We start from the raw sequence: 24,053 nt of genomic DNA, 5'->3' as shown, positions 1-24,053 counted from the left end.
GTGCCATCTGAAAAGATAAAGTATAAAGAAAATGAATTATACTATTATTAATAAAAAAGAAAATGGTTATGTGCATGTGATATGTTGTATTCTTACCTGTGATTCACTTGTTTCCAACAGCCCTCAATTGACATGTCTATAGGTGAGATCTGGTATAATAATACCAAGTTTGTTGCATCTGTACCTCCAATGCTCTGAAAGGAGAAAGTTGAAATTAAAAGGAAAATTATTTTATACAATGTTTGATGTAATGTTTCTTACCTGTGATTGGTTCCAAATGCCTTGAACATGTACATATATAGTGTGATCTGAAAAGAGTAACTAAATAGACAAGTAATTATACCATTACATAGAATATGATGTTTCTTACCTGTGATTGGTTGCAGCAACCTTGCATCGGTATATCCATAGGTGCAATCTGAAAAATTAAATAGTAAGGAAAACTTACTTTGTTCATTTGCATACCGGTGACGGGTTGAAATTAAAAATAACAAATGCACTTTTATTAGAAATACCTGAAAAGTAATAAAAAAGACTGAATGAAAGGAGAATGTTAAATAAACTAATTATACCATTAGATAGGCTAAGATGTTTATTTCTTTTATTTACCTGAATGATTCCAACAGTCTTGCATCTGAGTACATCTGATGTTCCCTATATGTGATTAGTTCCAACATCCTTGCATCGGTCTCCCCATGGTCCTACCTGAAAAGAGAAGTTAAAAAGAAAATGAATTATACTATTAGATAGACTAAGATGTTTCTTACCTTTCATTTTCTTCAACAGCCTTGCATTGGTATGTCCATAGGTGCCATCTGAAAAGAAAAAGTATCAAGAAAATGAATTATACTATTAATAATAAAACATAGGATATGATGTCTCTTACCTGTTATTTGTTCCAAATGCCTTGAACCTGTACATACATAGTGTGATCTGAAAAGAGTAACTAAATAGACAATTACTTATACCATTACATAGAATATGATGTTTCTTACCTGTAATTGGTTCCAAAAACAGCCTTGCATCTATCCATCCATATAGTATGACCTGAAAGGAGTACCTAAATAAAAACTATATTTTACCATTACCTACCACATTACACATTATATCAAATAAGTTTACCAAAAAATACCATTATTTAAAATGCATTGAAACTTAAACCTGTAGACCCTTAGCTACACTTAATAAATCTTAGCTGCCTGCAGACAAAGTTTACAATACCAATAATGCCACCTTACACATTATATCAAATAAATTTATAAAAAAGATACTATGATTTAAAAATGCATTGAAACTTAAACTTCTAGACCCTTAGCTACACTTAATATATCTTAGCTACAAACATACCTGCAGGTAAAATGTACAATACCAAAATAAAATGTCACCTTACACATTATATCAATTACATATACAAAAAATACCATGATTAAAAATGCATTGAAACTTAAACCTCTAGACCCTTAGCTACCATTAATATATCTTAGCTACCCACACCTGCAGGCAAAGTTTTAAATACCAATAATGCCACCTTACACATTATATCAAATAAGTTTAAGAAAAAATATCATGATTTAAAATGCATTGAAACTTAAACCTCTAGACCCTTAGCTACATTTAATATATCTTAGCTACACACACATGCAGGCAAAATTTACTAAACCAAAATATAATGCCACCTTACACATTATATCAAATACATTTACAAAAAATACCATAATTTAAAATGCATTAAAACTTAAAGCTCTAGATCCTTAGCTACATTTAATATATCTTAGCTATACACACATGCAGGCAAAGTTTAAAATACCAATAATACCACCTTACACATTATTTATATCAAATAAATTTACCCCAAAAATACCATGATTTAAAATGCATTGAAACTTAAACCTCTAGACCCTTAGCTACACTTAATATATCTTAGCTACACACACATGCAGGCAAACTTTACAATACCAATAATGCCACCTTACACATTATATCAAATAAATTTACAAAAAAATACCAAAATTTAAAATGCATTGAAACTTAAAGCTCTAGACCCTTAGCTACACTTAATATATCTTAGCTACACACATACCTGCAGGCAAAATGTACTATACCAATAATGCCACCTTAAACATTATATCAAATAAATTTACAAAAAAATACCAAAATTTAAAATGCATTGAAACTTAAACCTGTAGACCCTTAGCTACACTTAATATATCTTAGCTACACATACCTGTGGATGTGGCATCCTTACCTGTGACTGGTTTCAACAGCCTTGCAATGGTATGTCTATAGCTGATATCTGCAAATAGAAAGTGAAAACAAAATGAATTATTCTATTAGATAGACTAAGATATTTCTTACCTGTGATTGGTTCCAAATGCCTTGCATTGGTATGTACATTTGCTATCTGAAAAGAGAACGTATAAAGAAAATGTATTATACTATTATTAATAAAAAAGAAAATGGTTATGTGCATGTGATATGTTGTATTCTTACCTGTGATTCACTTGTTTCCAACAGCCCTCAATTGACATGTCTATAGGTGAGATCTGGTATAATAATACCAAGTTTCTTGCATCTGTACCTCCAATGCTATCTGAAAGGATAAAGTTGAAATCAAAAGGAAAATTATTTTATACAATGTTTGATGTAATGTTTCTTACCTGTGATTGGTTCCAAATGCCTTGAACCTGTACACCCATAGGTGCGATCTGAAAATAGTAGCTAAATAGACAATTAATTATACCATTACGTAGAAAATGATGTTTCTTACCTGTGATTGGTTGAAACAACCTTGCATCGGTATATCCATAGGTGCAATCTGAAAAATTAAATAGTAAGGAAAACTTACTATGTTCATTTGCATACCTGTGACGGGTTGAAATTAAAAATTAAAAATGTACTTTTATCGGAAAGACCTGAAAAGTAAAAAAAAAAAAAGAATGAATGAAAGGAGAATATTAAAAAAACTAACTATACCATTAGATAGGCTAAGATGTTTATTTTTTTTATTTACCTGAATGATTCCAACAGTCTTGCATCTGAGTACATCTGATGTTCCCTATATGTGATTAGTTCCAACATCCTTGCATCGGTCTCCCCATGGTCCTACCTGAAAAGAGAAGTTAAAAAGATAATGAATTATACTATTAGATAGACTAAGATAATTCTTACCTTTCATTTTCTTCAACAGCCTTGCATTGGTATGTCAATAGGTGCCATCTGAAAAGAAAAAGTATCAAGAAAATGAATTCTACTATTAATAATATAACATAGGATATGATGTCTCTTACCTGTGATTGGTTCCAAATGCCTTGAACCTGTACATCCTTAGTGCGATCTGAAAAGAGTAACTAAATAGACAATTAATTATACCATTACATAGAATATGATGTTTCTTACCTGTTATTGTTTGAAACAACCTTGCATCGGTATATTCATAGGTGCAATCTGAAAAATTAAATAGTAAGGAAAACTTACTATGTACATTTGCATACCGGTGACTGGTTGAAAAAATGTACTTTTATCGGAAAGACCTAAAAAGGAATAAAAAAGAATGAATGAAAGGAGAATGTTTAAATAAACTAATTATACCATTAGATAGGCTAAGATGTTTATTTTTTTATTTACCTGAATGATTCCAACAGTCTTGCATCTGAGTACATCTGATGTTCCCTATATGTGATTAGTTCCAACATCCTTGCATCGGTCTCCCCATGGTAATACCTGAAAAGAGAAGTAAAAAAGAATATGAATTATACTATTAGATAGACAAAGATAAGTCTTACCTTTCATTTTGTCCAACAGCCTTGCATTGGTATGTCCATAGGGGCCATCTGAAAAGATAAAGTATAAAGAAAATGAATTATACTCTTAATAATATAACATAGGATATGATGTTTCTTACCTGTGATTGGTTCCAAATGCCTTGAACCTGTACATACAAAGTGCGATCTGAAAAGAGTAACTAAGTAGACAATTAATTATACCATTACATAGCATATGATGTTTCTTACCTGTGATTGGTTGCAGTAACCTTGCATCGGTATATCCATAGGTGCAATCTGAAAAATTAAATAGTAAGGAAAACTTACTTTGTTCATTTGCATACCGGTGACGGGTTGAAATTAAAAATAACAAATGCACTTTTATCAGAAAGACCTGAAATGTAATAAAAAAGACTGAATGAAAGGAGAATGTTAAATAAACTAATTATACCATTAGATAGGCTAAGATGTTTATTTCTTTTATTTACCTGAATGATTCCAACAGTCTTGCATCTGAGTACATCTGATGTTCCCTATTTGTGATTAGTTCCAACATCCTTGCATCGGTCTCCCCATGGTCCTACCTGAAAAGAGAAGTTAAAAAGAAAATGAATTATACTATTAGATAGACTAAGATGTTTCTTACCTTTCATTTTCTTCAACAGCCTTGCATTGGTATGTCCATAGGTGCCATCTGAAAAGAAAAAGTATCAAGAAAATGAATTATACTATTAATAATATAACATAGGATATGATGTCTCTTACCTTTGATTGGTTCCAAATGCCTTGAACCTGTACATACATAGTGCGATCTGAAAATAGTAGCTAAATAGACAATTAATTATACCATTACGTAGAAAATGATGTTTCTTACCTGTGATTGGTTGAAACAACCTTGCATCGGTATATCCATAGGTGCAATCTGAAAAATTAAATAGTAAGGAAAACTTACTATGTACATTTGCATACCGGTGACGGGTTGAAATTAAAAATAACAAATGTACTTTTATTAGAAATACCTGAAAAGTAATAAAAATTAATGAATGAAAGGAGAATGTTTAAATAAACTAACTATACCATTAGATAGGCTAAGATGTTTATTTTTTTTATTTACCTGAATGATTCCAACAGTCTTGCATCTGAGTACATCTGATGTTCTCTATATGTGATTAGTTCCAACATCCTTGCATCGGTCTCCCATGGTAATACATGAAAAGAGAAGTTAAAAAGAAAATGAATTATACTATTAGATAGACTAAGATGTTTCTTACCTTTCATTTTGTCCAACAGCCTTGCATTGGTATGTCCATAGGTGCCATCTGAAAAGAAAAAGTATAAAGAAAATGAATTATACTCTTAATAATATAACATAGGATATGATGTTTCTTACCTGTTATTTGTTCCAAATGCCTTGAACCTGTACATACATAGTGTGATCTGAAAAGAGTAACTAAATAGACAATTAATTATACCATTACATAGAATATGATGTTTCTTACCTGTAATTGGTTCCAAAAACAGCCTTGCATCTATCCATCCATATAGTATGACCTGAAAGGAGTACCTAAATAAAAACTATATTTTACCATTACCTACCACATTACACATTATATCAAATAAGTTTACCAAAAAATACCATTATTTAAAATGCATTGAAACTTAAACCTGTAGACCCTTAGCTACACTTAATAAATCTTAGCTGCCTGCAGACAAAGTTTACAATACCAATAATGCCACCTTACACATTATATCAAATAAATTTATAAAAAAGATACTATGATTTAAAAATGCATTGAAACTTAAACTTCTAGACCCTTAGCTACACTTAATATATCTTAGCTACAAACATACCTGCAGGCAAAATGTACAATACCAAAATAAAATGTCACCTTACACATTATATCAATTACATATACAAAAAATACCATGATTAAAAATGCATTGAAACTTAAACCTCTAGACCCTTAGCTACCATTAATATATCTTAGCTACCCACACCTGCAGGCAAAGTTTTAAATACCAATAATGCCACCTTACACATTATATCAAATAAGTTTACGAAAAAATATCATGATTTAAAATGCATTGAAACTTAAACCTCTAGACCCTTAGCTACATTTAATATATCTTAGCTACACACACATGCAGGCAAAATTTACTAAACCAAAATATAATGCCACCTTACACATTATATCAAATACATTTACAAAAAATACCATAATTTAAAATGCATTGAAACTTAAAGCTCTAGATCCTTAGCTACATTTAATATATCTTAGCTATACACACATGCAGGCAAAGTTTAAAATACCAATAATACCACCTTACACATTATTTATATCAAATAAATTTACCCAAAAAATACCATGATTTAAAATGCATTGAAACTTAAACCTCTAGACCCTTAGCTACACTTAATATATCTTAGCTACACACACATGCAGGCAAAGTTTACAATACCAATAATGCCACCTTACACATTATATCAAATAAATTTACAAAAAAATACCAAAATTTAAAATGCATTGAAACTTAAAGCTCTAGACCCTTAGCTACACTTAATATATCTTAGCTACACACATACCTGCAGGCAAAATGTACTATACCAATAATGCCACCTTACACATTATATCAAATAAATTTACAAAAAAATACCAAAATTTAAAATGCATTGAAACTTAAACCTCTAGACCCTTAGCTACACTTAATATATCTTAGCACACATACCTGTGGATGTGGCATCCTTACCTGTGACTGGTTTCAACAGCCTTGCAATGGTATGTCTATAGCTGATATCTGCAAATAGAAAGTAAAAAGAAAATGAATTATACTATTAGATAGACTAAAATATTTCTTACCTGTGATTGGTTCCAAATGCCTTGCATTGGTATGTACATTTGCTATCTGAAAAGACAACGTATAAAGAAAATGTATTATACTATTATTAATAAAAAAGAAAATGGTTATGTGCATGTGATATTTTGTATTCTTACCTGTGATTCACTTGTTTCCAACAGCCCTCAAATGACATGTCTATAGGTGAGATCTGGTATAATAATACCAAGTTTGTTGCATCTGTACCTCCAATGCTATCTGAAAGGATAAAGTTGAAATCAAAAGGAAAATTATTTTATATGCTATAATGTTTCTTTCCTGTGATTGGTTCCAAAACAATTTAAACTGTACATCCATAGTGCTATCTGAAAAGAGTAACTAAGTAGACAATTAATTATACCATTACATAGAATATGATGTTTCTTACTTGTGATTGGTTGCAGCAACCTTGCATCGGTATATCCATAGGTGCAATCTGAAAAATTAAATAGTAAGCAAAACTTACTATCTACATTTGAATACCTGTGACTGGTTGAAATTAAAAATAACAATTAATGCACTTTTATCGGAAAAACCTGAAAAATAATAAAAAAGAATGAATGAAAGGAGAATGTTAAAAAAACTAATTATACCATTAGATAGGCTAAGATGTTTATTTTTTTATTTACCTGAATGATTCCAACAGTCTTGCATCTGAGTACATCTGATGTTCCCTATATGTGATTAGTTCCAACATCCTTGCATCAATCTCCCCATGGCCCTACCTGAAAATAGAAGTTAAAAAGAAAATGAATTATACCATTAGATAGGCTAAGATGTTTATTTTTTTATTTACCTGAATGATTCCAACAGTCTTGCATCTGAGTACATCTGATGTTCCCTATATGTGATTAGTTCCAACATCCTTGCATCGGTCTCCCCATGGTAATACATGAAAAGAGAAATAAAAAAGAAAATGAATTATACTATTAGATAGACTAAGATGTTTCTCACCTCTGATTTTGTCCAACAGCCTTGCATTGCTATTTCCATAGGTGCCATCTGAAAAGAAAAAGTATAAAGAAAATGAATTATACTCTTAATAATATAACATAGGATATGATGTTTCTTACCTGTGATTGGTTCCAAATGCCTTGAACCTGTACATCCTTAGTGCGAACTGAAAAGAGTAACTAAATAGACAATTAATTATACCATTACATAGAATATGATGTTTCTTACCTGTTATTGTTTGAAACAACCTTGCATCGGTATATTCATAGGTGCAATCTGAAAAATTAAATAGTAAGGAAAACTTACTATGTACATTTGCATACCGGTGACTGGTTGAAAAAATGTACTTTTATCGGAAAGACCTAAAAAGTAATAAAAAAGAATGAATGAAAGGAGAATGTTTAAATAAACTAATTATACCATTAGATAGGCTAAGATGTTTATTTTTTTATTTACCTGAATGATTCCAACAGTCTTGCATCTGAGTACATCTGATGTTCCCTATATGTGATTAGTTCCAACATCCTTTCATCGGTCTCCCCATGGTCCTACCTGAAAAGAGAAGTAAAAAAGAATATGAATTATACTATTAGATAGACAAAGATAAGTCTTACCTTTCATTTTCTTCAACAGCCTAGCATTGGTATGTCCATAGGTGCCATCTGAAAAGAAAAAGTATAAAGAAAATGAATTATACTCTTAATAATATGACATAGGATATGATGTTTCTTACCTGTGATTGGTTCCAAATGCCTTGAACCTGTACATCCTTAGTGTGATCTGAAAATAGTAACTAAATAGACAATTACTTATACCATTACATAGAATATGATGTTTCTTACCTGTAATTGGTTTCAAAAACATCCTTGCATCTATCCATCCATATAGTATGACCTGAAAAGATTACCTAAATAAAAACTATATTTTACCATTACCTACCACCTTACACATTATATCAAATAAGTTTACCAAAAAATACCATGATTTAAAGTGCATTTAAATTTAAACCTGTACCCCCTTAGCTACATTTAATAAATCTTAGCTGCCTGCAGACAAAGTTTACAATACCAAAAATGCCACCTTACACATTATATCAAATAAATTTACAAAAAATACCATAATGTAAAATGCATTGAAACTTAAAGCTCTAGACCCTTAGCTACACTTAATATAACTTAGCTACACACATACCTGCAAATGTACAATACCAAAATATAATGCCACCTTACACATTATATCAAATACATATACAAAAAATACCATGATTTAAAATGCATTGAAACTTAAACCTCTAGACCCTTAGCTACTGTTAATATATCTTAGCTACACACACCTGCAGGCAAAGTTTAAAATACCAATAATGCCACCTTACACATTATATCAAATAAATTTACAAAAAAATACCATAATTTAAAATGCATTGAAACTTAAACCTCTAGACCCTTAGCTACATTTAATATATCTTAGCTACACACATACCTGCAGGCAAAATGTACTATACCAAAATATAATGCCACCTCACACATTATATCAAATACATTTACCCAAAAAACATGATTTAAAATGCAATACATGTATTTTTACTTACCTGTGACTTTGCATTTGTCTCCATAGCTGCTATCTGAAAAAAAGAAAGTAAAAAGAAAATTGAAATTATACTATTAGATTGACTAAGATGTTTATTACCTTATTGGTTCCAACAGCCTTATTGCATCTGTACATCTGATGCTCTTTGATTGCTTTCCTTGTAATGTCAAAACTAGATCTGAAAAGATATGAAACATGATTATATAATAACTTGTTATTTATATGTCTTAGTTTAAGCATTACTCTATTTTAATTATTTGTTTCAAGGTTCCCCAAATTCATTTTCCATGCTTTCTGACACCTTTTACGTTTAACACAATATAAACAAGTGATGTGTTAGTATACAAGTAACATTCATATCTGTGTCTGCATTTGCTGATGTCCCAAGAAACCTAAATTACCTGGAAAATAAAAGAAAGTGCAGGGAAAAAATACTCTTAATTAATTTACAGTTAACAAAACATTCATAAACAAGAAAAGCACATAACAAAACATCTATTTGTGTAAACGTAAAAGGTTGCAGAAGTGCATGCAGAAACAGAAAAATCTCGAAAGTACCAAGAAGTATGAACACCAATAGGGATTTCTACTGTGAAATTTAAGAGTATAAAATAATATTACTTATCTGTCATAAGTGTGGAGAAGCACAGCATGAATGATGATACCAGGTAACGGTCTAGAATTAAAACCTGAAAAAAAAAAGTTGAAAAAAGTTGAAAAAAGAAATTAAATAAATAAAATAAAAACTAATATAAAAAAAAAATAATGTTAAATAATATATTCGTAATAATTAAATTATTGTAACATGTGCTTTAATCTATTAAATTCAACAATAAGTTTCGACGTATAAATATTCTTCGTTCGAGAACAGTCTCTACCACCAAGAAGTTCTGTTCCCGCGAGTAGATTGGGCCGAGTAGAAAATCAGACAACGTACGCGCTAACACCTGGCAGTACGTCACAGTTACCAGGAACCAGTGAACGCGCTAGGCAGACGATAATGTTCTTCGCGGTGATTTACTTTTCAGAAAACCTATGAAAATAAATAGGCTCAGTTTCATTCGCTAACAATTGATAAAATGAACTGTATTGATGAAATCAGTGTTGTAGTTGCTAATAATCAATGTGTTGAAATTGAAAATTGGTAATTTAGTAGGCAGAATTAAGTAGCCTCAATTAAAACTTTATATGATGAGTCGACGGTGTGTGTGTGTGTGGTGAGGCGGTGAAAAGGTAGTTCATAAAATCAATATTTTCGGTATAAAAATGTGACATTAAATAAGCTAAATAACAAAATGATTAGCTAGGGCATACTAGAAGTCGATATGATAATCGTGAACTCGAAGATATTTTGAATAAAGGTATTTTCAAACCAATAAAATACTTACCTACTCTCGGCCTACTCTACCTGTCTCTTCATCTTCTTTTTCTTCTTCTTCTTCGAGATGTTTCTTCGCCGCCGTCAACTTACGAAATGGCAACGTAAGTTGGTGGCGGGACGAAAACTAAATATGCAAATTTGTTGATGAACTTATTCTAACTGTGATTGGCTAATTCGTCGTCATCCTCGTTGCTGTGACTCGTTGATTGGTTACTCAATTATTACTGTTGCCCCCGCGCATTCTGAACTTCTTCATAACAACGATTGGTAATTCAGAAACACGTGTCTGGTACTAAGCTCCGCCCCGGAAGTTTTTAAGAACTTGTAATATTGTAGAGGGCGCAACACATGTAGTAAGGTTGCCAGGATCATGCAATAGAATATTATGTTGTTATTATTTGTAAGGACCTCAAAACGCCTGGACAAACAAGTTATCAAAATTACTTCTTCTATTAGCTTAGGGTGTCTAAACTATTGAATACGATAGGTGGCGGTATTATTTTGAGTAAAATTATTCCCAAGTTAATAAGAAGACCGACGAATAATTCGTAATCAATCCTATTGTTTTATAGTAAATTTTTATTTCATAAGATTAATTTACTGAAATTTAAAGAAGATTCTTATTAATATACTAATTTGCTGAATGGATAAACTGCAAAACTAGGCCTTCACTGCCCAAAATAAATAGGCCTACTTTTTACAAATACAAAGCAACAGGAACACACTCCAAGCTTTAATAATAATTATGGGACACTAAGCACAACTTTATCAGTGTGGTTGGAATTAACCTTCTACCATTAATAGGTTACTCTAACAAGATTGTATGAATATTATATTTTAACAAAAAACAGAATTCTTAATTTTAAAATATACAATATTACAGGCATGCTTGTATTATATTATGAATTAACTATTTCTCTGAGAATTAATTTGAATTAGATCATATTTGTATATGGTACGTTATTATTTGAATATGAGATTAGACCGTTAGGGTAGAATTTTACGTTTGAATTCTATAAATGCAATCATTTTATCATAATTTCCTTCCCTATCTAACGAGACACAATTCCAAATGACAAACATTCACACAATGTATAAAGCTCTCTGTCTACACTATCAAACCTATGTGACAAAAAATGTGATGTGGCGATATATGGACATGATGACATCCTATCACTACCATATTTAGGCATATCACTGCCATAATTGGGCACATAACACTTGTTTGTCAAATTGGATAGTGTACACAGAGAAAATTAATTTCACGATATTTTTGTATTTATTTACTAAATTTAGAGTGTGTATAATCTATTCTAACTATTGGTTATTTTTTGTTATTATTTTTTGTAACAAAATAAATATTTAATGATACAGATTGATGTTTATAACGCTTTCTGCCTTTATAATGATTTATTTTAATTGACAATTTATACTGACACATATCATTTGAAATACATAATACATAAACCCACATTTTTTTAACCCTAATCTTGAACCGATGTCACGTGCGAGATGATCATGTGGTATGTACCTACCGTTTATAAGTAATTATTGCGCTTCTATACTCCTACCACCAGTGTCTGGCAAACATATTAAATTAAACTTGCATAGGGTGACGTGATCCGTATAGTTATCTGACAATTCTTGTTTGACCCTAGGACTGTATACTTTGCAGAACCTACTGATTCGGGTATAGAATTCCACAGAATAAAATGGCGTTACAGCAGAAAGAATTTAATATCCCTGTGTACAACACCTGTATTCAATTTTAAGAAACAGGAATATCGACTTTTATTAAAGACATTGAATCCGAGTCCATTTTGAAGATCGGTTAGGACGAATAATAAGTCTTATATAACCGATTTGATTTGTTTTTATTATTATTTACAGTTACATTATATATTATAGGCTAACAATGTTCAAATAAATCATGGTAACTGCCATTTATATGCATTAAATAATTTTACCGTGAAAAAAAACAAACCCTGTAGACATGTACGTACAATAACTGTACGCTATCATACTGCTGAGGCAGCCTTTAAATGGTATAGCGCCCTCTCTAATGGTACAATCCAGAATAAATATTTTAGTCCGGTTCAGAGTCCCTAAGCTAACAAAATATTGAATACATTTTGGTATGGACAATAAAAGTAACACAAAATAAAAACACTACAAAATGCTTAGGTAATTCTGAAATACATAATTTCGTGTATATATGAATATATATTTATATTTTATTTTGATAATGCTAATTTTTAAGCAAATAATGTGTGTACTTTTGCTCTCTCCTGGCGAACACTAATTCTGGCAATCTTTTTTTCCAAGATGCTAGTATCGGATTGGAGGAAAGTTTGTAGTGTCAGCAGTCGATCTGCGATAGATCGACCCTTTATCGACGCGTCTCTCTCTTTAATTTACAAATTTAGGCTTATTATTACAATTTTGCACCGTAGAATATGAATTGGGTGGGTGGAATAAGGTAGGATGACTATAACATGCGTCTTAGTGATTTCATGTAGGCCTATGTATTGGTGGACTAGACTAAAGGGCCTACTAAAGTAATGTAATGATGTACACTACCGGGCGGAAATCTAGGCATATAGGCTAGGCCTAGGGCCTAGCTATCTATCCCGGCCCGCGGTAGCGTAGAGCAGTAGGATAGTGTAGGCCGGGGCCTGCCTAGGCCCCTGTAGGCCTTAATGTTTAATCTAAGATTAATGATTTGATGATAAATGTATTTTATTATACTGTAGGAAGCGTGTAAGAAGTACAAAAGAGGAAAAGAGAATACAACAGGTAAATAAGGGAGAAATACAATACATTCTTAATCTTGTTCTACATACAAAACAGCTTTTTATTTTTTTAGGCCTAGGCTAGGCCTAGGCCTATGCATTATTACTATTATTATTACTCATTAGGCCTATTGTAATGTATTGTTATTTTCACAGCATATTCATTTTTTTTCTTAGGAATATTTTGAAAAGAAGCGATATATGAACAAGTTAAACCGAGTATTTGATGCTTCTTCCTCAAGCAAGTCGTCACATTCAGCTGGTGGTAGTCAGGATCTACTGTCTATCAATACTTGTAACCACATCCATAAGACAAAACAAGGTACCATACTACAGCTAAAAAAATGATGAAAATAAATATACTATATTACATTTATATGTACTGTAAAGCAACATTTCAATGAAAACCATAAGTGTCTTATCAGGGGGCATCTCCTCCCTTTTGATAGATAAATATAATCATGCACTACTTACTTTGAAGAATAATTGTATAGTATTGCTTCCCCATTTAAAAAACCCTGGATCACAACCCACCCCACCTCACCCAATAACTTTTATTATTAATTTTTTATTTTTTTGCAGCAAAACGAATGCAAGGAATCAAGAAGGTTAACCATGTAGATTTAGAAAAAGTATTTGATCCTTTTCAAAATTATCGTAAAAGAAAAAGAAACATGGAACTACCAATGTCTCCTATTGAAACGCCCTCTAAGCTAGACCTCAACGACCAACATGATGTTTCAAGGTAGGCTTGCAAGAAATGTTTTTATTTTCTTTTGTATCTATTAATCTGATTTACTATATAATTTACTCATTCTTCATAATTATTACAAATACATATTAACATACTACTCTCTTTTTTTTCTCATTATATTCTTGAATTTAGAATACTCAAAGTTATAGTAAATAAAATGTAACAATGCCTATAATAATGTTTACAATACAGTGTAGTATATACATAAGTATATACATAGTATATACATAGTATATACATAAGTATATACATAAGTATATACATAAGTATATACATAAGTATATACATAAGTATATACATAAGTATATGCATAAGTATATACTTAAGTATATACATAAGTATATATAAAATGGTATTTCTAAAAATCTGATTTACTGTATAATATTGTGATCAATTCAAGTTTGGACACAGCCTATTTTGGACTTCTAATGTTTGATACCTACTGTAATACAATAGTGAACTATATATTCTTTTGCATTAGATTTTCTCATCCATACCATGCATGTGCTACCAGTATTTCAGGCCACAGACACTCAATACAATCCTGTGACCAGAAACCTAGAATTCAACCAGTTTTTGAAGATGGTAGAAATAAGGAAAATATGCATAAACCCATGGTAAACATTATGATAGACAGTATACAAAATTGATCTAAGCTGTTACTTCACTATTATTCATAGGGCCCCTGGTTTAGGAACCCTACCGCTAGAGGCGGGTGTATATCAATGGCGGTTTTTTTCTCTGGACCCCTGTAAGCTCTTGGGCTCCTGGGTTTAGCAAATGAGCGCTCATAGCCGTTAAGCCACTGTATATATAGCAGCGGGTATAAAAATGAATCAGAACTCAATTCTGTACATTACTTCTACACACTGCAATGCTTTCACATCATTTTCTTCTTCTTTGATCAGGAGCAATATATTTCTGAAAGTATAATGTCCAACAGCGCAAAAAAACAATCGTCTGTTTTGAAACCATTTACAAAAAATGATATCTATTGTACGTCAACACCATATTCAACCTTGTCACCAATGCAGGATAAGTTTGATGTGACGTCACCAATGCGGGATAAGTTTGATGTGACATCACCACACGTTAAGTTTGATGCTTCAGTAGGTTATGATTCCTTTTTGAAGAAACAGAAATTCAACAACATTTTAACATCACAGCAAAAATCCTTTGTAGATGATGAGCATAACCACAAGTGTGAATCAAACTTAAGTATGATACTAAATCAAACTAAGAACCAAGTTGGTTCAATTTATGAGAATCATAGCCAAGCACCTCACCCTAGTAGGTACCAACATTATGTACCAACCTCACCAGACCCATATGGTATGGGAGACTTAGAACGGACCAATCAGTATACAGATGCTTACAACACAGAAAGCTTCTATCCCTCTGATATGCGGTTAAGTAAGCAACTAAAATCACCACCGAAGCACAGAGTACAATTGCAGTCTAGTTGTGTGGAATCTTCAAAATGCCAAACTTCTGGTAGAAGTTCTGATTGGAGAAATTTTATATTTGATTCTTCTCAGGACAATACATTCTGTGAAAGGTAAGTAATGTAAAAAAGATATAGAAAGCTTGATATAAAGTGAGAATTTTTATTTTGTGACGATGATCAAGTCATAACCAAGACTTGATGACATCACAGGTGGTGTTTGCAATGTTAAATATGTTTTTTTTTAGGATGGAAGTAATCCTAAGGTACCTGCTGAATATGCACACATAATAAATATGAATTTTGTTTACTTTCTACAGGCATCAGATATGTGACGTTGAGTTGGATACAAACAAGTTGAAAATGAACAGTATGTCTGAGGAATTAATGCAGCAGGTACAATTGTTATTAAAATGTTAAGATGACATAAGAATATCTGGGTCAGACTAACGCAGTTCATTATGCTTATCTGAGTCAGGGTAACTTACTTGTCATATGCTTTATTTGCAACTAGCATAATAGGAAGATGATTGACAGTTAATTATAGCTTATACCGAGGAAAAATGAAATTACAATTACTTTTACTCTTCTCTGCTTTATGCCTTATTAGTTTCTTTTTTTTTTGTCTAATTTAGTCACAACAAGTCACCAATTATAATAAAATGCTGCACACAGATTAGTCTTATGTAATGCTTAATTAACTCTATTTTTTAAATGACAAATGCAAAATACCTAATGGTTATCTAATTTCAGGTTTTATCGCTAGATGAAGAAATAATGAGTACAATTGCAACACAACAGATAGATGATACAGCATTAGGTATGAAACTTTCAGTATACCAAAATTGTTAATGTTAGAGCTTGTCATAATTATAAAAATCTTTTTAAACGCTAAAACCCAAAGCGCTAATAAATAAAAAAAAAGGAGATTGTATTATATATTAGATTGAATTAAAAAGGCGTGTTTTAAAAAACACTGATTAAAGGTGAATCTCAAATAGAATTGGGAAGATTGTTTATGGCATGGTTTAGGATGGACCTATACATTAGATAATTTGTATAGGTCCATGGTTTAGATTCTGCAGCAGTGATCACCACTTCTACCACCCAATTGTGACTATAGGTTCAGATCACATGATTATATCACCCAATTGTAACTAGAAGCTCAAATCACATGATTATATCACCCAATTGTAACTAGAAGTTCAGATCACATGATTAGCATGAAATGTTAGTACTAAATGCATTCTGGGATTTGTTTATGGATAAGTTAACATTAAAGCGTATCTATTGCCCACTATGACTGATGAATAATGTCAACACTTTTAAATTTACTAAACTTTCTCCTTTCCAATTAATTGTCTCATATTATCTAATTATAGGTATGTTCCTTATTATTGTTTTATTTTATCAAATAGATCAAGTTTTCTCAAATCTATCCAACACTCAATCATCACATGGTTATTACCATGAATGTTTTTCAGTCAACAACAGTCCATCACCGGTAAGAACACTCAATCAGCCCTTGTATTAGGAAATCTTAGGAATAATTTTGGGGCAGATTTGAAATAAAAACATTTCTTTGGAATTCTTAAAACTTTTTTCTAATATTTGTTTATATTTTAGGAACAATATGTAAATAATAAACTAGCTAAAGATGAAACTGACGTCAGCAGCAGCAGGATCACAGCAGAACCTAAGATTGTTAAGGGTCACAATTCTACTGAAGATACAGGACCTCAGCTTAGCGAAACTCATCTTATTCAGACTACACTTAATGTTACACAGACTACACCTAATGTTACACAGACTACACCTAATGTTACACAGACTACACCTAATCTTATTCAGACTACACCTAATGTTACACAGACTACACCTAATGTTACACAGACTACACCTAATGTTACACAGACTACACCTAATGTTACACAGACTACACCTAATGTTACACAGACTACACCTAATGTTACACAGACTACACCTAATCTTATTCAGACTACACCTAATGTTACACAGACTACACCTAATGTTACACAGACTACACCTAATGTTACACAGACTACACCTAATGTTACACAGACTACACCTAATCTTATTCAGACTACACCTATTGTTAATCAGACTAAATCTAATCTTATTCAGGTTAAATCTAACCTTATTCAGGTTAAATCTAATCTTATTCAGACTACACATTTGCAAGAAACAAACAAAATCTTGAAATCATCAGGAACTCCACAGAATGCATTAAATGACTTTACTAAACAAACTGTTAAAGTTAGTAGAACGTCACGTGATTGTACCACTCAGACTACAGGTGTCCATTGTGGCACATGTAAATGCCTATGTACACCTGGTTTAGAACACACTCAAAAGCTGCAAACACTTGACGGTCAAGAAAATCAAGATGACAATCATACGGACATTTCGATAGAAAAATTAAGTCAATTAAAAGATGTCAATAAACGTGACCACCAAAATATTATGACTAATGAGAGTGAAGTGTTAGAAAATCTAAAAGAATCTAATTTAGTTTTAGTTGGTAGCAATATGGACGACAACATTTGTCAGAAAATACAATGTAATGAAAGAATAAGATATTCTCTTCGTCCAAGAAATTTAAACAAATAAAATATGGTAAATAACACACTATAAAACTGATCACTATAATGTATCTTTAGCAAACTTTATACTTTTAACCTATTTACAGCGAAAACAGAAATTTGTAACAACTTAATTTGGTGGTTTAATTTGAGAAAAAAATTGATTACTTTACTTAAAATTGGTTTGAATTTAATTCCAAGTGGATGGAGATATTCTCTATTGAGTTTAATAACATAATTAGTTGTTGTTAGTTTAGTCGAATTATTTAGATTGAACATATTGTATAATTCAAGTAATCTACTTAGTTGATTATAATAAGAAATAAAAATTGTATGACAACGTCACTTTACTTCTTTAAATTAATTACATTCAATGTCTTCCCTTTTAAATTTATCTGAAAGATGTGTGATTATTATCTCTTAACTAATTTGACAAAAAACCTGTTTGGTCAGTTGATAATCCTCGGATCAAGCATTTTTTTATTTATCTTTACTGGATAGCCTCTTCAGTGTAAGACTGTTCTCGCAGAGGGTCCAGTGTATATATGATTAGTGTGTGCATTACGTGTTGTGTGCAGTATCTTTAAACTCTTCTTCTCTAAGTTATGAAATCGAGGACTTTATTACACAGTGTTTTATTTTACCTTTTTACTTATTATTTAGCTTACAGTTGGGGTAAGTATTATTTTTTGTTTGTTTTATTCGGGTCTAGGTATAGATGGTAAATAACTGCCATTCTAAAACAAAAAGTACGTGACAATGATATTGTTCATCCAGCTGGTTTACAATTTTGTTTTTTAATTGTCTTAAATTCTGCGCATTAAACTACTTCAGATTTCTTTTAAGCTCTACGCTTCTACATTTTCATGGTTTTGAAGATGAATTGAGAACTTTGTAATATAACCATAGTGTTTTATACTACTTTTACTTAATATTTAACGCCCCCCATTATTAATTGTCGCAAATTTTAATGCAAAAAATAAGATTAAGATGAGCCCTTCATTTCACCATTTTTTAAATTTCAAAATCCTAGATCCGCCACTGCGCTTCGTGCAGTATATCTAGTATTTCAGTATTTAGAACTTACTCAATGTTTTATTTATGTGTGCGTTTTTGCAACCATTAATCTTCTTGTTCTTTAAAATTTGCATGGTGATGCTAACACACTCCTTGGATACAACACCGCCAGTTCTTGTTTGTGATCCTGTCGTTTATGTTTATACAAATCCTGGAAGCGATGAGGGAACGGTTGATATTCGGTCATTTATACAAGCAAATAATATAATAACAATCATTCCAGGACACATAATAGATTATCCGATTGGTCGAAGCGAAGAAATGTTCATAGTAATTGGCCCGTCTCTAAACAGCGGCTCATGTATAATTGAAATAAACGTGGAAGGTTAGTAATGTACAATTGTGGATAATGAATGTTATTTCTTTTTCTTTCGTGTATTTTCTTTACTCGTAGTACCTTTTTGTCATTTTCTGTAAACTTTTATCGGATTCCATTCCTTTTCCTTGAAATGTACACTATAATAAAATGTTCAATTTGTATACAAATTTCAATAAAAACAGGGCCATATACATGGTCGCGTGCTCAAGTTAGTGTTTACCGACCAACCGTCCGACCGACCAACGTAGTGAGATTGATTGATTGATATCTATACCGAAGCAGCAATGATTCATAGTATAAACATGAGTTTAACATTCTGATATTACAGCTCTTTTATTTTTGGAAAGGTGCTATAAAATTCCTAACGTTATTTTTATTAATTAAATTTTACATTAATAGATAATGAGGCTCCTGTATTGAATTGCCCCGGTGACATCCAGGTGTTTTTACAAGATGAGCCCACACGACACTTTGATCTTAGTGACAATGTAACTGCAGTTGACAACTCACGGGAGGTTGTAACCATCTCTCCTGATCCCAATGTTGATCTCGGAGTTGGCGTCCATACTGTTGTTTTTACAGCAACGGACACAGCAGGAAATACCGATAACTGTACATTTACAATGGAAATTCTAGGTAAATATTGTTTTAACGTCGAAAGTTACGAAAGATCAAACTCAGGAACTCCACAGACTTCACTAAACAAACTGTTACCATTAGTAATGTACCACTACAGGAGGTGTCCATTGTGGCACATGTAATGCACACCTGGTTATGTACAAACTCAAAAGCTGAACGGTCAAGACTTACTGGATGGTCAAGACTTATAGGACGACAATCATACGGGTATTTTAATAGAACAATTAAAAGATTAAAAGATAAACTTGACCATCAAAATATTATGACGAGAGAGTAGAGTATCAGACAATTGAGAGGAATCTCATTTAAATTTAGTTCGAAGAAATATGGACGAAACTTGTTGTCAGAAAATACAATATAATGAATAATATTTACTCCGCCCAAGAAATGTAAACAAAATATGCAATCAAGCTCATCACTATTATATAACGCATCTTTATCAATTTTTTAAAAACGTATTTACACGGAAAAAAACCCCCAAGAAATTCGAAAAAAACTTGATGTAATTTGATGGTTTTAGTTTGAGAAAAAAAACATCAATTGATTACTTCCAAATTAGATTTTGTGCATTTTTTTTTGTAGTGCATAAAGATAATAAGAATAGTCGTAACGATCAATACACGATTGGTTGTTAGCTTAGTCGAATTATTTAATTCAAATGTATCAGTTGATTAAAGAAATAAGAGTTGTATGATAATGGTCGTCAACTGCCTTTTGTTTAATTATTATTATTATTATTATTATTTATTGCCAAAAACCAGTTACAAAAAACAAAACACAGAAACTAAGGGAGTAGGCAGGAACCTAAAAGTGAACCTAATCACTATAACAAGAGTTCAGGTTCCGTACTCCCAAAGTAACAACAATGATATAAAATAAACTATATAAAAATATTTAAAAAACAAATAGCAAACAACAATAAATTACATTACATAAAATATCTTCCCTTTTAAGTCACCTGAAAGATGTGTGGTTATTATCTCTCAACTAATTTGACAAGAAACACTTTTGAACAGTTTATGATCTTCGACGACTCAAGCATAACGTATACATTCTGTATGTGCTTCTATACATGATGCAATCAATCACTTTATTATATTTGATAAGAAAAATATTGAGAGACCACGTAAAATTGCACAACGTATTATTAAAGCTGATCTAACGCCTTGTTCATTTATCTATGAAAAGAGTATTCTAAAAAAAAGTAAACAATATTATGAAAGACCCCACTCATCCGTTACATTACTGTTATAACTTAAATAGATCAGGCATTAGGCTACGACCTCCAAGAGCAAATCTTTGTAGAACTAGAAACTCCTTCATTGTAAATAGCATTCATATTTTTAATTCTAATGTAAGACGTTAATGCAATTTTTAATAGTTTTACATTTTTAACAGTATTTTTTACTTTTTATCTTGTATTTTTAATCTGTTATAATTCTGCACGTTTTTAAATTGTTGCAATACTGTTGTTTTAATCTACCAAGCAAAGTGAATTTCCATTTTTATGGACAAATAACATTTCTTGAATCTTGAATCTTGAATCTTGAATATTTTGTTTTATTTTACGTTCTAAATTTACCATACAGTGCGGCGGGCAAGTATTCTTTTTATTTGTGTGTTTAAAAACTCATATTTATTTCCCATATATCCCATAAAGTTAAAACAGCTCATTTTATTGAATTCTAGTCATTTACAATTTATTTAAAAATAACTGAGTGTTTATTAATTCCTATTCAAGATACAACACCACCAGTAGTGACATGCCAACCTGTCGTTAATATTTATACAAATCTTGGAAGCGGTTAATTTTATGTCATTAGTATCAGGAACAGACGATCAGTCAAATGTTCTATCAATTACTCCAGGACCCAAAATATATTATCCGATTGGAAAAAATGAATAAATGTTCATAGGAAGTAAAATAATAATAATAAAAATAAAAAAGGCCCATTACAGTTAGATGTATAAATATAGATTTAATCGAAGTGGACATTTGGAAAAACTGCATTTTTAAATTTGTTTAAGATGATTTTGAGATGTTTGTTTACTTTTATTTATAAGAAGAGTAATTCTGTTGTTCTGAATAAACTCGGGATAATGGTTTGTTTTCCCATTTTTAATTTGTAGTAGTATTGAGTATTTTAACATAACAATAATATCCGGTTGGTTTTTCCGCCATATTTGCCATTCGTACTGCTGATATTCACCTTGTTCTTTCTATTGTATTCTTATTTCGCTTTTATGACTGATGTTGATCAAAATTTTAAAGCATAGAGGAATTGCATGACCAAGCTAATGATAGAGCACGACCTATTCATTTTGGTTCATTGTGTATTTTTTAGCCAACCCTATTCATTTGGTTCATTGTGTACTCTTTAGCCAACCCTATTCATTTGGTTCATTGTGTACTCTTTAGCCAACCCTATTCATTTGGTTCATTGTGTACTCTTTAGCCAACCCTATTCATTTGGTTCATTATGTATTCTTTAGCCAACCCTATTCATTTGGTTCATTGTGTACTCTTTAGCCAACCCTATTCATTTGGTTCATTGTGTACTCTTTAGCCAACCCTATTCATTTTGGTTCATTGTGTATTTTTTAGCCAACCCTATTCATTTGGTTCATTGTGTACTCTTTAGCCAACCCTATTCATTTTGGTTCATTGTGTACTTTTTAGCCACCAGCCCTATTCATTCCACAGTTCACTAACCAGTTATAGCATATTGGGTTGTATAATTTTATAGTCATTTCCTGGTCATATTGTGTAAAGAAATTCATACAAAAAGATTAATATTGACGAAGTATTGTGTTTCCGAAAATATATTTACACAATTAGCTCGAAGTCGATCCTTGCCTGCCACTTTGGTATTGTGATAACTTGAATTTATTGTTGTTTTTTAGGTTTAGAGTCACCTACGACATGGAGGTTGATTTAGTATCATTATTATAAATATTATCATTTAAAATCATATACAATTATTTTGTGACCGTTAAAGCGTTTGGTTCTACTAGTTAAACTTTTATATTTTATATGCCAAATCAATGTGTCTGGAAGAATGTAGGATTTCTGATAAAACCACACAATAATAATAATAATAATATTTATTCTGCAAAAGTTCTTAAAAGTACGTTTTATATTTCATCTTGCCAGGAGCAAGCAATAGGCATGAGCCCAAACAGAAAACTGCTCTTACTCCATCATTATTATAAAATACAAAAATAAAATAAAAAGAAATGATGATAATGATATGATTAAATAAAAGAAAAGAAATGATAATGATTTTGGAAATATGCTAGTAAATCCAAAGGTTATTGTTATTCATTACTTTTTACATTAATAGATAATGAGGCTCCTGTATTGAATTGCCCTGGTGACATCCTGGAATTTTTACAAGACGGACCAACACGACACTTTGATCTTGGTGACAGTTTCAGTGTAACTGATAACTCAGGAGAAGTTCCAGCCATCTATCCTGATCCTAAAGTAGTGTTTCCTGTTGATCTCGGAGTTGGCGTGCAAACTGTTGTTTTTGTATCAATGGACTCAGCAAGAAATACAGCTACCTGTACATTTACAATTGAAGTTATAGGTAAGTAGCAGAGTAGACGTCAAAATCAAAAGTTATGAAAGAGCAAACTTGGCATACAGAGGGAAAGGCCTACTCGATCAAAGCTTTTGTTTAGTAAAGTAGTATTGGCTTTAGAAACCAAACTTACAGCTTACTTTGCAAATAAGTATCAATTAATCAATTTACAGATCTAACACTACCTGTACTTTCCTGTCCACCTGGTGGTCATTTTACTACCGATCCTGGAAGCGCCGTGGTTACCATTGATTATTCAGATGAAATCAACGCAACTGATA

The 24,053-nt window shown here is 31.4% G+C and overlaps 1 protein-coding gene across 1 annotated transcript; it reads left to right on the top strand.

Annotated features, from left to right (window-relative positions):
- Positions 1-12,983: 12,983 nt before the first annotated feature.
- Positions 12,984-18,473, top strand: LOC140059018 (uncharacterized). The gene is made up of 10 exons (XM_072104830.1): positions 12,984-13,036; positions 13,311-13,353; positions 13,527-13,671; positions 13,932-14,094; positions 14,585-14,720; positions 15,012-15,661; positions 15,868-15,943; positions 16,301-16,367; positions 16,966-17,051; positions 17,174-18,473. Exons 1-10 carry the CDS (start codon positions 13,014-13,016, stop codon positions 18,176-18,178), a joined length of 2,394 nt encoding a protein of 797 aa, XP_071960931.1. The 5' UTR covers positions 12,984-13,013; the 3' UTR covers positions 18,179-18,473.
- The last annotated feature ends 5,580 nt before the right edge of the window (positions 18,474-24,053 follow it).

This window comes from Antedon mediterranea, chromosome 9 (assembly GCF_964355755.1).
Source record: "Antedon mediterranea chromosome 9, ecAntMedi1.1, whole genome shotgun sequence".
Classification (NCBI taxonomy): domain Eukaryota; kingdom Metazoa; phylum Echinodermata; class Crinoidea; order Comatulida; family Antedonidae; genus Antedon; species Antedon mediterranea.
Note: the sequence above shows the minus strand (reverse complement) of the source record. Positions and strands in the feature narration are given on the sequence as shown.